The sequence below is a fragment of the Ovis aries genome, chromosome 2 (genome assembly GCF_016772045.2).
Source record: "Ovis aries strain OAR_USU_Benz2616 breed Rambouillet chromosome 2, ARS-UI_Ramb_v3.0, whole genome shotgun sequence".
In the NCBI taxonomy this organism is placed as follows: domain Eukaryota; kingdom Metazoa; phylum Chordata; class Mammalia; order Artiodactyla; family Bovidae; genus Ovis; species Ovis aries.
Window position 1 is genome coordinate 141,124,070 of NC_056055.1, and position 22,666 is coordinate 141,146,735.

The 22,666-nt window shown below is 42.6% G+C and overlaps 2 protein-coding genes and 1 non-coding gene across 4 annotated transcripts in view; 2 read left to right on the forward strand and 1 right to left on the reverse strand.

Annotated features, from left to right (window-relative positions):
* The window catches only part of STK39 (serine/threonine kinase 39), a 317,482-nt gene that overhangs the window by 3,762 nt on the left and 291,054 nt on the right, over nucleotides 1–22,666 (forward strand). The gene's annotated exons all lie outside the window — the stretch shown is intronic.
* Nucleotides 12,282–12,680, forward strand: LOC121818807 (cytochrome c oxidase subunit 6C-like; the record flags this gene model as incomplete). The annotated part of the gene is made up of 1 exon (XM_042244816.2): nucleotides 12,282–12,680. A coding segment is annotated over one exon (264 nt), but the record flags the coding sequence as incomplete, so codon positions are not given.
* On the reverse strand, nucleotides 21,047–21,119 carry TRNAC-GCA (transfer RNA cysteine (anticodon GCA)). Its single transcript has one exon. It is a non-coding gene; the product is annotated as a tRNA-Cys (tRNA).

Consider the following 22,666-nt stretch of genomic DNA (forward strand, 5'->3'; position numbering starts at 1 on the left):
TTCAGCAGAGGCTGGTATCTTTGTTGGTTTTCCTGTGAAAAACTCTAAATAGACTTAGGCCTCAGAACATGTTTGATTTTTTTTAGTTTTTTTTTGCAGTATGAGACTTTCTGTAGTTTTGCACCTTATTTCTAAGCATTGCTTCACTTTCATCCTAGACAGCCACTTGGAATCATCCGCAAGGGCCACCGCCTTCATTTCTGGTCCTCGTCAACAAAAAGAATTTGGTTTCTAGTCTCCTAACTGTAGCTTGACAGAGGGCTTCTCCAGCACTCTGGTTTCTTTCTTTCCCAGGGGCTTTGGTTAACCATTCCAGTGCGTTTCCCCCAGGTGCAGGTAACAGGCAACTGGCCAGGTCTTTAAGCAGCAGCAGCCGAGAGCAATCCTGCTCCGTGCTCTCGGAAGTTCTGTGGAGCTCTACGGTTTAGAGTTTAGAACTGGTTTTATAGGTGTTCGAAGCATCATGAGGACGGTGGAGCTTGTTTGCCGGGGACCTCAGAGGCATGGAGCACTGAGTGCCCGCATTCTGATCTCCCAGGCTGCTTTGCCACTGCTGTCAGTTGCTAATTTTTTTTTTTTTTAAACTAAAAGAGTCCTGAGATGCTTAGCTTCGTGCAGAGGTTTCGATTTTCATATCATGTCACTTTTTTTTCTTCTTGGTAAGGAGAATAATGCATATAGAACTCGTGTTTTTTCATTATTGTGATGAAATATACATGAGATTTACCGTTTTCTAAGTGTACATTTCAGCGGTGCTAATTACATTGACAGCAGAAATGCTTTTAAACGTGCTGTTCAAACTAGCATGTACGAAAAATTTCTAGGTTAAGAGAAACTCGTGGTAGAATTTCCATAGTATTTGCTTTATTTATGCATTTGATTTGTGACCAGTAACATGAATTTCCTTCCATCTGTCGTAGTCTATTGTGTACCACATTTTTGATGGTGTTGGAGAGTAACTTGAAATGTGGTGGGCTCTCGAGTCGGGAGGTCTGGTCTGTTTCATGGACGGGCGATGGCAGTTGCTAGCTGTGTGATCTTAAGCCAAGTTGCTTAGAGGTATCTGCACTTGGTATCCTCATTCAGGACCTGGAGATGGTAACAGTAGGATTTGTGGGGAAAGGGAGACTGTGGAGCACTTAGAGCAGTGCCTGGCTCAGGGCAAGCTTTCCGGGAGCCTGAGCCCGCAACTGTTGCAGGCTGCGCCGGCTGATCAGATCCGCGTTACCGCATCTTGGAGTTTCTCTGCCCAGGAGAGTTGGCTCTTCCGGTGGGCGGCTGGCTGGGGAGCCTGAGGGCCCTGAGGGGAGGAAGCTGCAGAGACCTGTGGAATCGGACAGCTCAGGGCTTCGGGTGCCAGATGGCTCTTTGACAAGTGTTAAGGGCATCCTGCGGGAAGATTGGTGGAGGAAAGGCCCGGCTCAAAGAGCTTCATGAGCAACCTGCTCAGACTGCACTTTTCCCCCACCTCTGGAGGCTGCCGTGCTGGCAGGAAATGCTGCTGACTCAAAGAAATCGTCCCTGTGTGCCCCAGCAAGGCAGAGGGCATTTGTCTGCGGGTCAGGTCATCACTGTGGCTCCCCTGTCTCCTTCCTTGCCTCGCTGCCCTTCCTGCCACTCTCAAGTCTCCCTCTTAACAGTTTCACAGCAAAGGAGAACAAAACAGGACACTCTCACTACTCCCTCCTCTAGCACCTGCCTTATCTCTCTCCTTCCCTTCCCAGTGGAGAACCTCCCTTCCACTGCTTACTTATATCTAGCCTCTACCTCCTTGCTGAGAAGCCAAAGTTGAAATCTCCGTGATCACTGTGGCCTTCTGTGACTGCAACCAGTGACGCCGCAGGGCTTCCCTCTCTTCCTCTCTCTGCAGGAGTTGACGCCACCTACCATTTCTCCTCCTTCCCTGGCTGTGTCTGCTCCAGGATCCACTTCTCTGTGGCTCTGAGGCTTCAACCACAGCCCCAAATGCCTAGGGCCTGCCTGGTCTTTGGACTGGTGTGAGAGCTCCCTTTCAAACATCTTTTTGTAGATACTTCACAGAACCTCATACAGTGAAATTCACTGTCCCTCCACCTTTGCTTCAGTCCTAATTCTGTCCCTTTTCCATTCTCCATCTTCCTGAAGACCCTCGAGTATGAAGCAGAAACGTGCTGCTCATCCTACCCTTTCCTGGCTTCCTCCATCTCCCGCATCTGATTGGTGTTCAGCATTTTGGATCCCGTCTTTGAGGCTTCTCTCATTCTTCCTCCTGGTCATCGTTGGTTCAGTTCAGGCCTCTCTCAGTTCTTCTTGAGTGACTGTAATCTCTTCATAACCACGTTTCTTGTCTGCAGCCTTGCTTCCAGCTCTAGTAAGCATTGCTACCAAAGTGATACCCAGATTTTTATCAGTTACCACCAGACTCAGACCTTTTTAAAAGTGGCTCTTCCATGATGGTCAGGATGGACTCCGAGCAGGTGTTTAAGGCCTTCTAGAATTGTCTTTTGTCTTCCATTCAGTGCCCCCCACCCTTGTCATTGCAGTTCTCAGGACGGGCTCCCAGCCAGGGGGAGCATTTTGCAGCTGCTGAAATGCTTCCTGCTTTCCCAGCCCCTTCTAGGCAAGTTTTCTCTCTGCCTGCAGCACCATTCCACCTCTCTTCCATTCTCATGTATTTAACAGAGAGCTCTGTCTCCCCTTTTAAGCGTTACCTTTATTGAAGTATAATAGGCACACAGAAGAGTACAGGTCATAAATGTATAGCCTGATGCACGTTCATAAACGGAACCCACCTGGATCCAGGCTCCCCATTAAGACCTGGAATAAATGGTTTCTCTTCACAGAAACAGTCCTCTGCCCCCAAATCTCCTTCCCCTCTGCCTCCTCTCTTGGCCCTTTCATCCCTGGTGATCCTTATACCCTTGCTGCTTATTGCCTCCTTGCCCATCCTGGCACTAGATATCACTCCTTCTTGAGGACAGGTCTTTGGCCTCCATTCCCCATACCTCCTACTAAAGATTTGATAAATGTTTTCTTGGTGAAACTGAATTTTAGGGATCAACACTCCATGCCCCCTACCTTGGAAGAGGAACATCGCCTCACTTCTGAGTATTTGCCTCCTTGGATCCTGAAGATTTAATCTTGCCTATGGTTAATGAGGATGCTCATTCGTTGTGTTTGGGCCAGTCAGCTTAAAGGGCTCTGGAGAAATTAGCTCGTTAATCCTCCCAGATCAAGAGTAAGCACTTTGAGTACTTGCACCTGCCTGTGCTGGGCAGGTAGGCAGGCAGAGGCCTGGCTTTCCTGAGGTCATCGTTCTGTGAGGTGGCCTGTCTGGATTAAAGGATCCTGAGAGCAGTAATGGTGCCCCCCTCTTTTTTTTAAACTCAGGCATTGCAGAGCAGGGTGGGGAAGCCCTGGCACATCTCTCCTCTCAAACTTTCCTTTCTTGAGTGTACCCGTGACCTCTGGCTGTTTGTGTAGTTATATATAACCCAGCCTTGAAGCTCTGTGGGGCTTTTTGCTGTGTAGAAATCAGGACTGTTGAAGATGAGGGATACAGGTGAAACACCGCAGCAGACTGATCAGGACAGGTGGTTTTCAAAGGTTGTCACGAAGTCAGGAATTGTATTTTTTAGACAAGGGACTGGGGGATGATAGGATTGGTGTGGTACATGCTGAGACTACAGAATTAGGTCTTGTAAGCCAAAAGCAATCTAATATGTGTTATAATTCCTCTGTGGTGTATTTTTGGGGAAGTTATTTATTTCCCCATTAAATGAAACTCTCCACGTAATCAAGTGAAGCTTTACATTTTCCTCCAGGACAGTTTTGTTTAAATTATCCCCAGACAGCTCCAGGATGGCTGAAGTGATTCGAATGCTTCAGGTGTTTCTCTTTCCAAATGTGCTATTCATTGCAGTTCAGGCTACTAAGGAAGAATTCAGTATAGTAATTAAAAAGGCATTTTAGATTTGGGTTAACTGGGAAGCAGAGGAGAAGTAGCAGTCCTTTAGCGAATGGGTTGGCACGCCTGTAGTTCAGAATTGATTTAGAGAAACACTTTAGGAATCTGATGTGAGTAAATGCTGATGTGTTTCGCGTTTCTTCTCATTTGGTGAACAGTTACTTGGGAATAAACTCTTGGACACTGAGGGACTAGATGAATTGATCTTTTAAACCAATTGCTTATTTTGATACATGGGAAAACATCTTTTTAAGGTAGAACTTAAAGCATCATTTTTTAAGATTTTATTTTCAGACTTCTTCCAAGGAAGTGGTATTTAGTGTAAGTCAGAGGCCGAGTCCTGAGGCTCTTCATTCAGTTCTTCCCTTAGGTGAAGATGTGTGTTCTGGTGACATTTGTGGAGCTCAGGTTTCCAGTGTGAAGTCACTACTTTACCAGAAGAACTAGTATGATGAGTAGACATTGATGGCTTTCTCTCATGTGAATGATAGACCTTCACTGGGGGAGTATTTGAGAAGCCAGTGGCCTGTGACGATCCTGAGACTTCTAACAACGACTCTATTGATGGTTGACATCCTAGAAGATTTATGATCTCTTTTGAACAGGTAGCATTAGTTTGTAGCAGGGTTTGTGATAAGGGGCATCCCAATTATGTTCTTTGCTGCTCTGTTTTGTTTGGGGGTTGAAAAGGATTAAACGTAGGGATTGATGCCTTTGGTCTGCCTTGTGTCGTTGACATTTTACTTTGAATTATTTGGTCTGTCCTTCCTTCTTCCCTCCCTCCCTCCCTCCCTCCCTCCTTCCCTCCCTCCCTCCCTTCCTTCCCTTTCTTTCTTCCTGTGAAACTGTCGATGTCTCCGTCACCTTTCTCAGTTATGGGCTGACTCAAAGAAGAAGAGGAAGAGAGTGCTCCAGGGAAGAAACCATAGGTGGATTGTTGTTGAGTCGCTCAGTGTGTCCGACTCTTTGTGACCCCGTGGACTGCAGCACGCCAGGCTTCCCTGTCCTTCACTGTCTCCCGGAGTTTGCTCAAACTCATGTCCATTGAGTTGATGATGCCATCCAACCATCTCATCTTCTGCTAGGTCAGTGCTGGTTTTTTAAGGTCAGTTCCTAAGAATACCACATAAGAATACTGGGGAATAATGAAATTTAATTTTGGAGGAAACTGGAGAGAAAGTTCATTCCTGTTCCTTTCTTTCTACAAGTGAAGATTCTCGCAGCCTGCCTTAAAGTAATTTGCCTGTGGTCCAGAAGTCCTTAGAATCTCAGGCCATTTCTTCCTATTCAGTTCAGTGTTTTCTTCCACTTAAACATCATGGTGATTCTTCATTGGTGGGAGATATTACTGACTCTGAATTTTATATACCTACTGTTTTAATAAAGTACATATATAATTTATCTGGGAACATATTTACCATATACATGTTATGGTAAAAATGTATTGCATTAGAGGGGATCAAATGATCTCTATATGTATTTCTTTCTTCACCAGGGCATATTTATTTAACATGTAAATGAAGGTGATATATAAACATAAAATAGTTTCATTTCAACCATCATCTTTTGCCTGGGTTCTTGGAATAGATTATATTTTTAATGCTTGGTTAGAACCTGTTAGTAACATGGAAAGGTGTGAGAGTGTGTATGTCTGTATGTGTTAGCAAATAAGAGATTGAGGAGCAGCAAGTAGATGTATTGATCCTTCAGGGCTGATCATTCGCTGGAGCAGAGCTTCTGTGCTAAAGCCAGGTCCCTGCTGCCATGCTGATAACTGTATCACAATGAGAGCAGCAACAGCATTCCCAGCAGTGTCTAGTTTGGAGCCATCCACTGTGGTAACCACTAGCCACATGTGGCTATTTCAATTTGAATAATTAAATAAATTTTCTGGGTGGCAAGGGATGAAGAGGCTGAGCACAGAGGATGTGCTGAGCGCCGAAGAATTGGTGCTTTTGAACTGTGGTGTTGGAGAAGACTCTTGAGAGTCCCTTGGACTGCAAGGAGATCCAACCAGTCCATCCTAAAGGAGATCAGTCCTGGGTGTTCATTTGAAGGACTGATGCTAAAGCTGAAACTGCAGTACTTTGGCCACCTCACGTGAAGAGTTGACTCATTGGAAAAGACCCTGATGCTGGGAGGGATTGGGGGCAGGTGGAGAAAGGGACGACAGAGGATGAGATGGCTGGATGGCATCACCAACTCAATGGACATGGGTTTGGTTGGACTCTGGGAGTTGGTGATGGACAGGGAGGCCTGGCGTGCTGCGATTCATGGGGTTGCAGAGTCGGACACGACTGAGTAACTGAACCGATAGAATGTATAGCAAAGAGAGTGAGCCCTAATGTAAACTGTGGATTTTGAATGATAAGAATGTATTAATGTAAGTTCATCAGTTGTGGCAAAAGTACCACTCGGTCGGGGGATGTTGATAATGGGGGTCACTGTGCACGTGGAGGAAGGGACAGGAGGTATAGGGGGAAAATTCTGCCTTCCTCTCAATTTTGCTGTGACCCTAAAACTGCTTTAAAAATAAAGTAAAATACAGTTCTTTAGTGACACTAGGCACATTATAATCAGTAGCCAACTGTGACTAGTGCAGCGGAGGAACTGTATTTTATTCATTTCCTTTCAGGTCTATAAAACCTGCACAGTCCAGTGAAGTGGGCTTCCCAGGTGGCTCAGTGGTAAAGAACCTGCCTGCCAAGGCTGGAGATGCAGGTTTGATCCCTGAGTCAGGAAGATCCCCTGGAGAAGGAAATGGCAATCCACTCCAGTATTCTTGCCTGGAAAATCCATGGACAGAGGAGCCTGGCGGGCTATAGTCCATGGGGTCTCAAAGTGTCAGGCACGACTTAGCCACTAAACAAATCCAGTAAAGTACCTTTTGGATTGTGCAGATACAGACTATTTCCATGACCACAAAAAGTTTTACTGGACGGTGCTGGATGGTAATTCCTCAGAAATGTTCAAAACCTGACTAAATATTATTATGTTGGCTGTAAATATTCTGAGGCCACCTCTTGCTAGCACACAAAGCATTGCCATTGGCTTAGACATGCGAAAGGAGACAGACAATGCTAACAGTTAAAATAATTTTTTTTTTTACGATATGCTCTATTAGAAAGCAAACTGATTGTTATTTCAGAACAACGGTTACTCTTTTTTGTGTGTGGTGGAGCAGATACCCCCATTGACATAGGAAGATAGTGGGGGTTTTTTTGCTTTATTTTTTTTATTTTTATTTTTACTTTATTTTACTGTACAATACTGTATTGGTTTTGCCATACATTTGGAAGATAGTTTTGAAGTTTGAATTTTATTTTACCCACTTAACTCTTTTAGGATGTTCTTGTGATTACTGTAAACACAGAATCCTCCCAAATGAAATCCAGTATTTTTAGAAGCATCAAAATGTTACATTTCCTCAAGAGATCTCTTCAGAGTCTTGGGGTTGAATGCAGTAGACAGAATCACTTCAGTTTATCTTCTTTTAGGTAATGAAGTAAGAAAGAACTGAGTAAATAGTTTTTGTGTGTTTTTTTTTGGTGAAATTAACAAAGACGTTGTGAAGTTAACTCCACTTACAAAAAATGATAGCTATATCAGTTTTAGTCACTTAAATGGTGAGTCTGAATCATGGTCCTTTTTTTCCCCTTGGCTTTAAAACATTTTGGTAGTTGAGTAATTAAAGGATTTATTGGTTTTGTCCAAGTTTTATACCACAAAGCTAATAAAACATCCAGTATTGAAGTCAGAACCTTAATAGAAATTAAAACTCAATCACAACTGTTTGGGTAGGACACCTGCTTTATTAGGAGAGGGAATTAATGACTGAGGGGTGAAAAAAGTATCTGTGTAGGGAGATTAACTGGGTTTAATTTGGGGCAGTTCAGGAACGGTTTGTACTTTATCACGTTTAGTGTCCCTAGGGTGACCGGGCCAATCACAGAGAATGTTTTACTATGTAATCCTTTTTTATTTCTTTCCTTGTAGATGCCCTTTCTAGTTTCTGGATTCCTAAATCCAGTGCCTGACCTTCAGCAAGGGTTGTTGTGGAAACATTTTTAATGTGGCCTTTCCTGGGCATATGGCTGGCTGAAATAGAAGGAGGGGAAGTGTCTCTGTGTATTTTCAAATTTTGATCATTCGGGCAAATTTAAGAATAGTGATCTTTTTGGCACAGATTTTTTTTTAAAGTCAAGATCAGGACTAAATTGTTTATCTTTACTAAGATAAATGCTCTTTGGTTGTTTAAAAAGTGACAGTCTCTGGGGCGGAGAGAGAAGGAACCTCTTAGTTCATCTGTAGCCATCTTCCCAGTTGTTTCCATAGAAGCAGCAAGGCTTTTTAAAGGCTATAATTTTACATCCTACACTTTAGAGCCCTCTAGAAATAGACAAATAGGCAGCTTTGTAGCTTATATATTTGCTTAAGTAGTCTTTAAAGGCAAAGAGGGCAACTGCCGTGCAGTCACTGGGATAGGGAGAAGTTGCAGTCAGGCGCTTGTTTGGCCTCGCTTAGAGAGGATGGTCCATTTAGGCTGTTGTATTAAGAGTGACATTGTTGGGAGTTCCCTGGTAGCCTCGTGGTTGGGACTCTGCGTTTTCACTGCTATGGCCCACGTTCAACCTGTGATTGGGAAGATCCTGTACACTGTGTGTCTTGGCAAAAAAAAAAAAAAAAAAAAGACATTGTTTTCAGCTGTATGTAGCTGTTTAAAAATGAAATATTCTCTTGGAGCTATTATACTTAAAAGAAAAGGAGTGACAAAAATGTGAAAAGGTGATATTTATGAGGTCTGACCAACTTTAAAATTAGTTGTATCAGAATTGATATACACAAAAAGTATTGTTTCCTTCAAGGGGACATAGTGGAATGGGGTCCACTTTTTGTTTATAGCCATCTTTTAAATTTTAAAATTGCCCGTTTCCATCAGGCCTCATGTGAAGAAAGAACACTGATTTTTTGATGTGACATTAATTTGCTCTTAAGGTCTTTCCCAGGCTGTTTTTAGCAGTTGCAGCTTGATCAGAATCGTTATTTAACCTCACAAAATGACTCTAGCCTTCACAGTGCTTGTAGTTGTTTAAAGGCAGTTTTGTTTACTATTATTTTTTAATAGATTCTGCACCACTACTTCATGGAAATAATGAGATTACCCAGGACTGTGGTTTGCCGTTACAATGAGCTGTTTGTCTAGAGGCAGGAGTAGCAATAGCAAAAGCTGAGGGCCTGAGAGGATGCGTCATAGAGTGGGGAGGCGGGTGGGTTGTGAGATTCCAAATCCAGTTCTGTAAAGCCAGAGGCAAGACGGCATCACTGGAAGGCAAAGACTAGCACAAGGCAGCGAAAGACCTCAGACCCAGGCAGGAGGGGATTAAATGGAGAGTAAGAGCGCAGGGGACTGTTCGAGGTCACAGGGGTTCCACAAGGGACCAAGGCAAGTGGGGACAATGTCACTTTCCCCAGAAAGTGTCAGTGGATGTGTCTTGCTGGGCTGGGCACCTCATCTGAAGCTCTGCCTTCCAGGGTATCTCTGACCATCAGAAGGGCTCTCCAGGTGTGGAATCTCGCGGTCTCTGCATCAGCTGTGTATAACTGTGTAACAAACCGTCCCCAAACTTAATGTCTTAAAATAATGACCTTTCTGTTTGCTTACAATTCCATGCGTTGGCCATTTGGGCTCCACTGGGCCATTCTGCTGGTCTCACCTAGGGATAGTCCGTGGCCAGCTGGTCTGGGGCTACCTATTTAAAGACGGCCTCATTGTGTGTGTTGTGGTTGGTGCCAGTGGGTGGCTGGCCCTCTCTTTCCGTTGAGTCCTTCTCAAGGAAGTCCACCTGTATTTCATCCCTTGGCTGCGGTAGCTTCCCAGGATTGCTGGAGTGGAGCTGCAGGGGCTCTTGAGGCGTAGGCTTAGTGGTCACGAAGCATCACGTGCCTCTTTCAGTTGGTCGGAGCACATCCCAGGGCTAGCTCAGACTCAGGCCAGAGAGGGGTTGGTCTTCCCGCTTGCTGGGAAGAATGGTTAAGTCACATGGCAAAAGGAACATGTGTACGGAGATGGGAGGAATTCTTATTGCCATCTTTTGTAAATTCTCTACCACAACAGCTTTATTTAGCTCAAGGGTGATGAATGCACAGTGTTTGTCAATCACTGAACATTTGTTTTTTACTTGTGATTGGGGAGCTAATTACCTGACTACCTTCCCCCTGGTGGTTATAGTGTGGTTGACTACGGGTTTCATAAGCTAATGTGTTGTGTGAAGCATCCAATCAAATTCATTTTGGCAAGAAGAGTGGCTTTAGAAATGTGTAACTTGCTAAGAAATCTAAACATACCTAGTCTAATGTAACATTTGAAGGGCAGAGGGTTAAGTACGTGTACGTGTGTGTGTGTGTGTGTGTGTCTGCACGCGTGTGTGATGCTGATCCTTTTTTAGCCTTCAGGTGTTTTATTCCAGACTGACCTTCTTAAAATTCAACAGCACCACATTAAAAATATAGATTGTTTGCACGCATATGTAATTATTTCTCCTGCCACGTAGAAGTCAGTGAAGTAGGTCTGTCACAGCTCTAAAAATAACGTTTTCTCTGTATCACTCCGTGTAAAGGTAGATTGTTGCCTAGACAATCGTGAAAGTTTCTTTACTTTGAAGTCAATCCAGTGATATTGTACTCCCTGTTTTATAAGTCAGTTTTCAAAAAAGAATTGCCAGCCTATTAGGGTAAAAATATTAGAAACCCATTAATGGTTATCAACAGAATTTGCCCACTTTCTTTAGTTTATCATGTACTAATAGAAATCATAGAAGGATGGGAGGTATGCATGTATACCATTTATTAAATTGAAAAGTCTTCTGGTAACAGCCTTGTCATAAGACATTATATGCTTTTAGATGTGGAAAGAGGGCTGGTGTTATCTTTTTACGTATTTAAATGTTAAGTGGCTCGCTGTTCATTCCAGAGGGGCAACAGAGCTGTGCATGGATAAGAGATGTGGAAATGTGGCTGCCTCACACCCATTTCCAATTAGAAGAGGATATTACCTAGGCCTCTGAGTTACAAAACAACAACAACAAACCTCCAATTTTATTTTAAAGTTCCCAAATATCATGTAAGTAATAATAGATGGTCATTATAGAAAGTTTGGATAATGCAAGTGGGTGAGAAGGGGAAAAAAAATCACCAATTACATAATGGCCCAGGAGTAGATGCTGTTTGAATTTTGCCATAGGAGTGTAAGTTTAAATGGGACAGAACTGTAGATAAAAAGCATAAATTGATGTTTTTGGAAATTGATACATTTTTAGCATTCCCAGTACTTTCACATTTAGTTTGTTTGGAGAAAGAAAAATAAACTAGTCTTAGATTAATACCTGCTTGGCAAATGTGATTTGTTTCATATGTGTGATTTGGTACATACTGAGAGACAAATGTGAAACTTTGGGACTTCCCAGGTGACTCAGTGGTAAAGAATCAGCCGGCACTGCAGGAGATGTGGGTTTGATCCCTGGGTCAGGAAGATCCCCAGGAGAAGGAAATGGCAACCTGCTCTAGTATTCTTGCCTGGGAAATCCTATGGACAGAGGAGCCTGGCGGGTGACAGTTCACGGGGTCACAAAGAGTTGGGCATGGCAGAGCACACGTGTGCACAAGAGTCGAACATACTTGATGATTACTGGGCAGAAAACGTGTGTTTTTCTCACGTATTCTCGGAATGCATTTACAATCTAACCTTTTTTTTTTTTTAATTTAATATCTTTAATTCTTACATGCGTTCCCAAACATGAACCCCCTCCCACCTCCCTCCCCATAACATCTCTCTGGGTCACCTTAACGTCTGTGTTAGTTTATGTCTTAGAAGTATCTGTTCTGCTTTGCCTTTTGTCCTCTGGGTGTTATGGATCACCTTATTCTGGTGTCTGTTACTTGTCTGATGGAAAGTGAAAACATTTTACAGAGAGTTCTGGGACAGAGGGAAGTTATGAGTAAGTAACTTTCCTGTTGTTTGTGGGTGTGTTTGAGCACAGTAATGATTTTGAGATTTCACACTGACCTTTCATATCAACCCTTGAACTGGCAGCGAGAATTTTCTAGATTGGTTAAATATCTTTTTGTAGAACTAGGTTTTTGATTTCAGGGATATATGGGAGAAATTAATCTCTAGGAATTTAATGATCTGAAGGTTGAGTGTTTTGGTCTTTTAAGTCTGGATTTCATAGCATTTTGGACAAGAGGATGAAATCCCCATTGGCACGACTAGTGTTTGTTTTGTTTTAAAGAGTTTTAAGGCGCTGCGGGAATGCCGTCCATTTCTCCATCAACCTGAAAGGACGTCACGGTTGAGCCGTCGAGAAGAAAAACTGCCAAGTCCACTGCTTTGGCAAAACCTCAGATGCGTGGCCTCCTGGCCAAATGTCTGCGATTTCTTATTGTTGGAGCATTCATGGTCTCCCTGGGGTTTGCAGCTTTCTATAAGTTTGCTGTGGCTGAAAAAAGAAAGAAGACATATGCAGACTTCTACAGAAATTATGATTCCATGAAAGATTCTGAGGAGATGAGGAAGGCTGGTATCTTTCAGAGTGCAAAGTGATTTGGAATATAAAGAATTTTTTTGGTTGAGTTCCTTGGAAGTTTGTCACTTTCCTGTGTTCCTGAACTATGAAACTATGACTATCTGGGGTGAGAAATAGTCTCTCAATAAATAAACAATTAACAACAAAAAAAAGAGTTTTAAAATTACAAAGATATAAAAAAAACTTAGGTATCAAGCTGGTGAAAAATAACAGCCCTCAGTTTCCTTTCCCAGCCATAGCCTGTATGGTCAGTGTGATGTGTATCCTTCCACATTGTTTTCCTGTGTATAAATATACACATAGATTTTTTTCCTCAAATGTAAATATTATACATGAAATGTGGTAACTGGGCATCATATTCTACAACTTACAGACTTCTGCAAATAGTATATATTACATCTATATTTTACTTGCATGTATTTTTATATGTATTTATAGTAAAATATTATAAATATTCACAGCTTCATTCTAGGTCATCTCTTACAGATCCACTTCACTTTAAAACATGCCAATTTATTTCTGTTTGGGGTCCATTTCTGTTACGTGGATGTACTTTACTTAACCAGTCCTTTAGCAGTTGACTCATTGGCCGTCTCCAGGGGTCCATATTTCTGTAGATGGAGATCCAGAAGTGGGCCTGCAGGGACTTGGGGCATTGCATTTGTACTTCTGATAGATACCATGAAAATTTTCTGCACTTGTTATGTTAGTTAACTACCCTCTTAGTTGCTTCCGTTTCTGGTCTTAAAGATAAAAGAATGTTAGACCCAGAAGGTAATGGCAACCCACTCCAGTACTCTTGCCTGGAAAATCCCATGGGCAGAGGAACCTGGTAGGCTGCAGTCCATGGGGTCGCTAGGAGTCGGACACGACTGAGCGACTTCACTTTCACTCTTCACTTTCATGCATTGGAGAAGGAAATGGCAACCCACTCCAGTGTTCTTGCCTGGAGAATCCCAGGGATGGGGGAGCCTGGTGGGCTGCCGTCTGTGGGGTCGGACACGACTGAAGCGACTTAGCAGCAGCAGCAGCAGCAGCATCTTGCCTTATTTCCTACTTGACTGAGACCTGCAATTTCTAAGACCTGGAGGAGAAAACGGTGGATGGAGGGGTGGGTAATGATGGGTTGAAAAGAGGAAAGTTATCACCCAAGTTTAAGAAATCAAAGTTGCTTCACTCTATTAACTAAAAAAGTGAGATGTTGTGAAGTGTGTTACTATGGACAAATTTATGGTAAGAATTTCAGAATTGGTAAAAAGTCTGGGCTATACAGTGTAACTAAATTGATTAATATGCCGTTTTGGTTAGGACTGGGGACTCATTAAAATTACCCCCACATTACAGGGCATTCTTTATAAAGTAGATATGGGAATGGGGAGATAGGAGTTTCATCCATCATCCCAGGTTTTGCCCAGCAAAAACTGAGCCTCTAGGTCTTTGGGGATTGCAGTCAAGCGTGTTCTCGTGAACCCTGGAAGTGGACAAGACCTTAGCAGCAGGAATTTGGGATTCCCCAATTCCAGATCCTCTAACCTTGGTGTGACGTAGCCCGTCAATAAGCTTGTGCTTTTGCTTGTGTTTACCTGCTCCTCTGGGCTTCCCAGGCAGCTCAATGGTAAAGAATATGCCTGCCAGTGCTAGAGATGAAGGTTTAATCCCTGGATCAGGAAGATCCTCTGGAGAAGGAAACGGCAACCCACTCTAGTATTCTTGCCTGGACAAGAATCCCATGGGCAGAAGAGCCAGGTGGGCTGCAGTCCCCAGGGTCATAAAGAGTGAGACGTGACTTAGCAACTAAAACAACCTACTCCTCCCTTCTGCTGACTCAGGATTTTGGCTCATTCATAATAACCCTTATGGCTCTTTCAGCTTCTCTTTTCTTCTTTAGCCATAGCTTTGGCTACTAACTGCCGGATTCTCTGCTTGTCAATTTTAATCCCAAAGGTTGAGAATCCAGATTTTACCTAGTGGCTGCATAGGGCATCTCCCAGCCTATAAACTGCTGCCTTAAACTCAGGCGCCCTCCTCAGGTAAGGGTGTAGCATCCTGAGCTCCCTCCTGGGAAGAAAACTTGGAAGTGGCTGGAACCTTCGTAACATTACTCCTAGGTAAGTAACCAGTCTAGAATGTAATCCTGAGTAATGCACTTTTTTGTTGTAGTTACAAAATATATACTTTACGGTGTGCTTTAAAAGCAGCTTATTCATTTAAGTCAGTAAAGACTTCCCTGGGATGCGGCCTTCCTTTTGCCGTATGGAACGTAAGTTGGGAAAGTTTCTGCCATGTCTTAGTTGTAAATTGTCTTCAGTTCTGAAATAATTGATGTGTGGATCATGAGATACGGTCTTGCCTTTTCTGCCAGCTCGAAAGTGCTGTGAAATAGTTCATCCTGTTTATGTAATGATGGTGAAGTTATGAAAAATATACCTGGAACCTGAAACTCCTGGAATAGCTCATTTTCCTATGTGAATAGTTTCACCTTAACTGTATCTTTTCTGCACACATCGGGAAGAGTGTCTGGTCCTTCTTAATTTCGTTAGGTGTTTGGTGCTCCAGTGTTTCAGAGGTGACCAGTTATTAATAGTTCTGGAAGGTTTCTCTAAGCTGCTCTGTCTCCTTCCTAAGAGTCATTATTAAGTATCTACTCACACCCTCTTTTCCTTGTTTTCTTCCCTCCTCGACCCCAGTTTCTTTCTCTTTCAATTAAAGGCTGGCAGGCTGAACATTTCGGTAACCGTTGAATGCCTGAGTCCTTAATTTGGTGCCCAGGTCTCCCAGTCCTCGAAGAGCAGTTTCCCTGTTAACCTTTAAAAATCAGAACCATGCTCATAAAATGCCATCTTAGTTTGCCCTCAGACCGCTTGAAATATAATCCGATTTGCAAAGCAGCACTTAAGCTCCTGTTTGATTATCATTTTGTAGGAATTTTTGTTGGGTCCGAGAAAGACGAACAACATGTTTGCCTTTGGAAAAGACGGCCAAGTGGTTTTCTTTGATTTGGGGATGTTTCTTCTGGTGGTCTTGAATTCTGTGTTTTAATCTGCTTTTAAAAATGCCTTTTAGCACATAAGCAAAATTAAACTTTTATTACAGTCTGTGCAATACTCTTTATTATTTAGGAGAAAAATCTTTTAAATACTTCTGGTAAGGCCATGTGTAATTTAAAGCTTGCATTTTGACAGCCTGGTCTTAGCTGATAGGCATGCTAATCTGTATTTGATTGCTTTGGTGGGGAGCTGGAAATCACCGAGTACCTGGCTTAGAGTACATTTATAAATGTGCTTTCTTTGGGTTTTCATTTTGTGAAACAATAAAGTGGATTTTCCTACATGTTTTATTATAGTTGACTGTTCATCTGATTACTGGATTAAAAAAAAAAAGTTTAGCCATCTTTCCTTTTGTTGACATGTCCCATTGTTTATTTATTTTTTTTGATGCTCATGTATGTAGTGTATGTATAGAGGCCCTTTCATCAGTTACTTTGCAGCAAGATAGTGCTCTAGGAAAATGGATTTTTTGTGTGTGTTTTAAGAATTTCCCACTCTTTTCTATTTTGGTTTAGTTTTTTATTACATTCTTTTCATTCTCCTTTGGAAGCACCAAAGCTTGGCATAAATACAGTTATGTATAGAATGGGTGACTGTATCATTTTCTTTCTTTATATGTGTGTAAAATAACAAAAATTACATATGACCAAAGAAAAATTAGGGGTAATAAAAGTTACTTGAGTCTTGAGGGAGAATTTTATTTTATACTCCCTGAGATACAGTTATGTTTGGAAAAAAATGTTGAAGATTAAAATTCTGGGAGATTTAAAAATTTTCTCTATACCATGAAGACTTAAGTACTTATAAAAGTGATGCAAGTCAATGGGATGATTTTGATACCAATCTGTGGAGCACCCCTTGTGTGCTGAGGACAGGACCAAGTACTTCACATGCTTTATATCGTATCCTTAGCTTATTCCTGCCAGGATTGGTATGATTATCCCAGTTTTACAAATTAGGAAGCAGAGGCTTGGTTGATCGCATCACCTTTTGAAGATCACACCACTGGATCTGAACCCAGTGGCATCTGGTTGCAGAGTCCCTGCCCTTTCCAGGGTTCCTTTTGCCTCCTCAGCTTTTGTTGTGTTGTCTGCCTTTAGGATTTTCAAGCTATGAGGACAAGGAGTTAACTTCCAGAAGAAAGGTCCCTACTTTAGAAGCAGCATCACATGACATTAGAGCTAGAACTCGCACATTACGCCAACTTGGCCTGGATCTCATTGGCATCATTTACCAAGTCTGAGACTGCGAGCCAGTACCTGGGCCTTATTGAGCTTCCCAGTGTTTCATCATCCAAATCAGGACCATCATATTGGCTCTGCAGGATAATGTAATGCCTAATGAGGCTTCCCAGGTGGTTGAGTGGTAAGGAATCCACTTGCAATGCCAGACACGCTGGTTCAGTCCCTGGGTTGGGAAGATCCCATGAAGAAGGAAATGGCAGCCCATTCCTGTATTCTTGCCTGGGAAATCCCATGGACAGAGAAGCCTGGTGGGCTACAGTCCATGGGGTCGTGAAAGAGTCAGATACTCCTGAGCAACTAAACCACCACAACAATAAGAATGCATAATGAGTAATATAATGATAAAGGTGATTATAATAGTTACAGCACTGAGGAGCTATTATGTCAACCCCTGGGTTAAATACTTTTCATAGTTAGTCCATGTAATCTTCACATTAGCTTCAGTTACCCCTGTTTGACATAGAAAGTTGTCAGTATGTGAAGACTGTTTTTATTATTTATATTTTCTTTTTTTAGAAAAACTTTTTATTGGAGTATACTTGCTTTACAATGTTGTATTAGTTTCAGGTATACAACAATATTATTTGTATTTTCCATACCAGTTACCCTTCCATTGGTATGGATAATTGAGTATCCAATGACTTAGAAAATCCACTGCCATTCAGTAAACTTTAATACTCATTAAAATAGATCACGTGATTTTATCTCCAAGCCTTTTATTTTAATAGTCGCTGTTTCCTATATTTACTACTCAAATGTTTTAATAGATTTCTTTCTTGTCATACAAAGTACCCCCAAATTCAGTCAGTGACTATTTGTATAAAGCAGCAATTCTCATGGCCTGTCATCTACCTAAATCAATGATGGGGGTTTGGGAGGTTTAAGAAAGTTACTAACATTAATGCTGAAATGTTGACAGCCGTAGAGAACACAGAATTCTGTCAGTGGACTCAAAAGACCTTTCATTATAGAAGAGAGAAAATTATAGAGCTTTGCTCATGTACTTCCCAACATTGAAACCAGGCTAAAAAATTCAGCCAAAACAGCAGACTATTAAATGTTTAAAAGAAAACTAACCTGTACAGATATCCTACTTTTTAAATACGCCTATAATATCCTGGAATCTCTTGCCTGGTGGTCAGAGGCCTTGTGGGTTAAGAAGATTGTTCTTCACGTGTTGTGGAAAGTGGGATGATGGTTCTCAGGATCCAGAGAAGAGGGTGGGAATGAGTCTGTTCTGTAGAAAAAGACCTGAGCTAATGTGAGCTGGCCAAAGGTCAGAATTTATACACCTCCCTGCTTTTACTTGATCAGAGGGTGGGTTGATTATCCTCAGTCTATTTATTTGGTGTTTGCTCAGCTCAGGTGTATGCCAGGCGTTGCTACATCTTGGTAATATAAAGAGGAGCTCCCTTTGAGGGTTGACCTTGAAGGAACTTAGAAAGTCTCCAGGAGAAAACAGGGAACCGATTACATCCCAGTGAGGTCATTCTCTAGCGGAGCTGCGTAACTGATCTTCAGTGCTGATCACCTTTTCTCCAAAGTCCTGTCTCTGCGCCCACATATCATATTGTTACTGTTAGAATTCTAAAGGAAAGGATTGCAACTCCAACTTGTGACATTCCCGCCGTCCACTGTGTGTTGTAAAGTTTGTTCCAAGGCGGAATTGTGGTGAGAGATAGAGCTAATATTTTGATGAAACTTGGTAATTCTCTTCATAAAGACAACTTCTGAGGTTTAGTATTGTCTATACAAGCATGGTTTAAATGCTAACATTAGTTGAATATTTGCATATGTAAGTATGTGTATGTATGAATCTCTGTTTAGCTTTTTGATGGGCATGTATTAACATCATGCTTTTATCTTGACTATAAGCTGTAGACTTTGAGGCAATCAGTGTTTAAACTTTTGACAAGGAAGAGAACTAATGAAAAGGAACAATGGTTTTTCTGTTTTCTCAGTAACTACATTTACCATTGTTCTGAAAATTTAACAAACGACCACAGGATGTGAATTTAATCAACTTGTGCCTTTAAACAAAGATATCCTGGTTGTAGTGGAATTTTTCTACTTATCATCATCCTGCTCACATGTCCCCTTTTCTCCGAAATCAACCGCAGTTCATTGTGATTTAACCAACTCAACAAATAATTTCAGTACAAAAGAAATGGATTTGGGAAGCAGAAGGAACCATTATTTCTGACTCTGTCTCCTAGATCAGCATTTGAAGTCAAAGATTTTAACTTTGTACTGGAAAAATATTTTTGTATGTAGGTTGGTCCTTCATTTAAAAATACAACCTCTTCTCTGTAGCCTAGGTATAATTGGAGGCACTATCTGGTGAGTGAGGCAGGGTGTATTGTCTTTAATTCCCTCCGTTGCCCACAACTACAATTATGTTATCTTTGACAATTTAATTAAAAAGTTTTTTTCTTAAAAAAAAAAATCTGGAAGAAACTAAAGCATTTAGTGGAGATGAGTTTAGAACCAGCACTTTCCCTAGAAATACTGGCTTTCATCTGATGGGCTGTTTTTCTTGATGCAGTAGAAATGCCTTGTGTGATTGCGATGTCTCCCGTGGCATTGCCTATCTGTGTCATCTCTGAGGGGAAAAGCTCTGAACCCACGTTGCTGGTCATCGGCACTTCATCAGTGCTGTGTTAGTAGCCACTCCGCCCAGGACTTTGCATGCATATTTTCTTTAGTGCACATATCAAGCCAACGAGGAAACCGAAGCTTACGATTACACAGATTTGCCAAGGACAGATTTAGTTTCTCTTCCCTGAAAGTCCATACTCTTGACCATCGCTGTGGTGCAGCTTGGCATGGCTTTACCTCTTCGTCCCAGAATTCTCGCCGGGTAGGCCAGCTGCGCCACTGTCCCGGCTCTGCGGAGACGCTTCCTTTGGCATCTATCGCCGTTGCTAATTGAGCTGTTGAGTTTCATCCCATTCCTTTTTCCCACAGTGAAACCTGTTAACAAAGAGAGTCATCGATTGTCACGACTGGTCAAGTGCGCAAGGAAACGAAGACTTCATTTCTTTTCTTTGTGAGCCCTCCATGGCATGCCAGCATGTTCTGAGGTGCATTGCACAATAAGATAAGCACATCATGCTTACATGATAAAGTTTAAAGAAACAAGTCAATCAGAATTAGCAACAGGTATGTAAAATACTAGATGAAAGCAAGGAAAGCAGGTTAAGGAAACTTGACTTCTCCTCCATCATGACAGCAAAGTGAGTGAGAGTCCGGAGGGCTCGCTGTGAAGTCTCATCCGTTTAAAGGTCGACTCTAGGACATGGCTGCTTATGTTCCTAAGGCTGCATCTTTAGGTAGTGCCAAGATTGCTAGGAAAGCAATTGAGAGACCAGAGTTTTTGCATTGAGAGGGGAGTGCTAGCTTGCTACAGACCACTCAGAGAAAAGATGAGGGGTGGGCTAGATAAGTTTTCTTCTGTAGCTGAGGGCATCTTTCTGACAGACATTGGGTTTGGACAGTGGAAGGACGGAGGCCTACAAACAACTCTGTGATGTGAGAGGGAGGGAAGTAAAAGGAGCCGTAGGAAAAGCCCTCCCCTCCCCAGGAAGGACGGGACAGGGCCACGGGCCATCTCAGTGTGCAGTGGAAGGCCTCCTAGTCATGGCTAAGCTACACAGTAAGTCCCCTACGTGTGAACCTTCAGGTTGAGAACTTTGAAAGATGCGAATATACGTTCCAGCAACACCAGGCTGAGTATGACTGCTGCCTGCCCTCCACCTCCTCCTGCTGACGGTCCTTCAGCTCTACCATCTCCTCCCCCTCCTCCAGGCAGTGACTCTTCTTTCCTGCTCACTCAGTGTCAACCCTTGTGTGTCAGCTGCTGCAGTATTGTCCTTCTTGAGGTACTGTACCGTCAGATGAAGAATATTTATTTTTTGTGTTTGTTTTTATGTATTATTTGGGTGAAAAGTATTATAAACCTATTACAGTACTATATAGTCGGTTGTGTTAGTTGGGTACCTAGCTAACTTTGTTGGACTTCCAAACATGCTCTTAGAACTGATCTCATTTGTATGTAGGGGACTTATTGTACTTTGCAAGGCAGCTGACCAACAAATTGAGAAAGTGAAGTCGCTCAGTCATGTCTGACTCTTTGCGACCCCATGGACTGTAGCCTGCCAGGCTCCTCCATCCACGGGATTTTCCAGCCAAGAATACTGGAGTGGGTTGCCATATTCTCCAGGGGATCTTCCTGACCCAGGGATCGAACCTGGGTCTCCTGCATTGCAGGCAGACGCTTTACCATCTAAGCCACCAGGGAAGCAACAAATTGAGAGTTAAGTGTACGTGAAAAGATCTGAACACATTTAAAATTTTGAAAAAACTTTTTTTTCACTTACTGGACATAAAGAGACATATTTGGTCTACCAAGGTGCTATAGTTAGTCGCTCGGTTGTGTCCAACTTTGCAACCCCATGGAATGTAGCCTGCCAGGCTCCTCTGTCTATGGGATTCTCCAGGCAAGAATACTAGAATGGGTAGCCATTTCCTTCTCCAGGAGATCTTCCCAACCCAGATCTCCTGCTTTGCAGGCAGATTCTTTACTGTCTGAGCCACCAGGGAAGCTCAAGTACCACATAAGTCATAAGAGAATTGGGATTTGCCTGGCCAAGGCAATAGTGCCCCCCCCTCCCCCACTGCCAAGGACTGGTGTTACCTTCTGGGATATCTGGGATCATTGCTCATCTCTTAGACTAATTGGATACCTCTTCTCTCCTAAACAAATAGTACTTGATAGAAAAGGAACAGACAAAAGCTGTCATCATCTGACATTTTATGCCGCCTGTTTGATTTCACTTTGAAGGTAGGGCAGTCAGTGATCACAGTAGGGGATGTCAGTTGCCCTGATATAGCTCTTGTCTTACTTCCAGCCCTGCTAGTGACTTGTTTCAGTATTTCATCCTTGTTTTCTTCCTTTCATTACTTTTCACCTGTTGTATTTTTTGCTTCCTGAAAATAAATGGTTCATCCCACCTTTTTGCCTTCATTGCACCTTTGGCTGCTTTCTAGAGTGCTAGTCTCTCTATCTCCCTTTTTCTTTTCTGCTATATAAGTTACATGCGTCATTTAGGTTTCAACCCAAATGCCTATCCCAAACTCTTGATTTGTTCAGTTCTTAGGGAAAATCACCTACAACTGGGTAATGCAGCTGTGTGGGCATAAAGTTTATTTGCTCTGGTAACTTTCAAATCCTTGAGAAGAGGAAACATGCTTGTCCCAGGTTTTATATCCTGAGTAACATTCAACAGGGTTCTTGCCACTTGGCGGGAGTCAGTGGTTATTTGCTGAGAGGCTGAATGGACATCAGTCTTTTGACTGTTCTGCGAGTGTCCAGTTCAGGCTTTCCCACCTCCCTTTTGGACCTTCTGGGATCTGTTTTTACTTATTTTACTTTTTGGGGGGATTGGCGGGGGAGGAGAAGTCTGTCCTCTGCTCCTGCCTGCTCTGTGTGTGTGGAATTACCTCTGCAGAAAGGTGACACCTCTTGATTTTGTCTCGGGCCTTCCAGGCTCACGATGAGAAGTTTCTGTCAGTATGCTCGTGTCTTTTAAGCTGAGTTGGCCCTTGTTTTTGCTCACCCTCTTTCGGGAGCATTGGGGAGGACTGGGGGGCAGAGGACGAGGGCTCCCCTGCCTTCATCTTGGTACATGTGGTGCCTGTGTATCCCACGGTCATCGTTTTTGGTGGTAGGACTTTGACCTGACTGGTCAGCTTCCCAGGAAAGATGATACACGTTGATGCTGTGAAAGTGAACTTTCCCAAGACATCCTTTTGGGAATTTTCTCCGCTTTGGTGGCTCTGTACAAG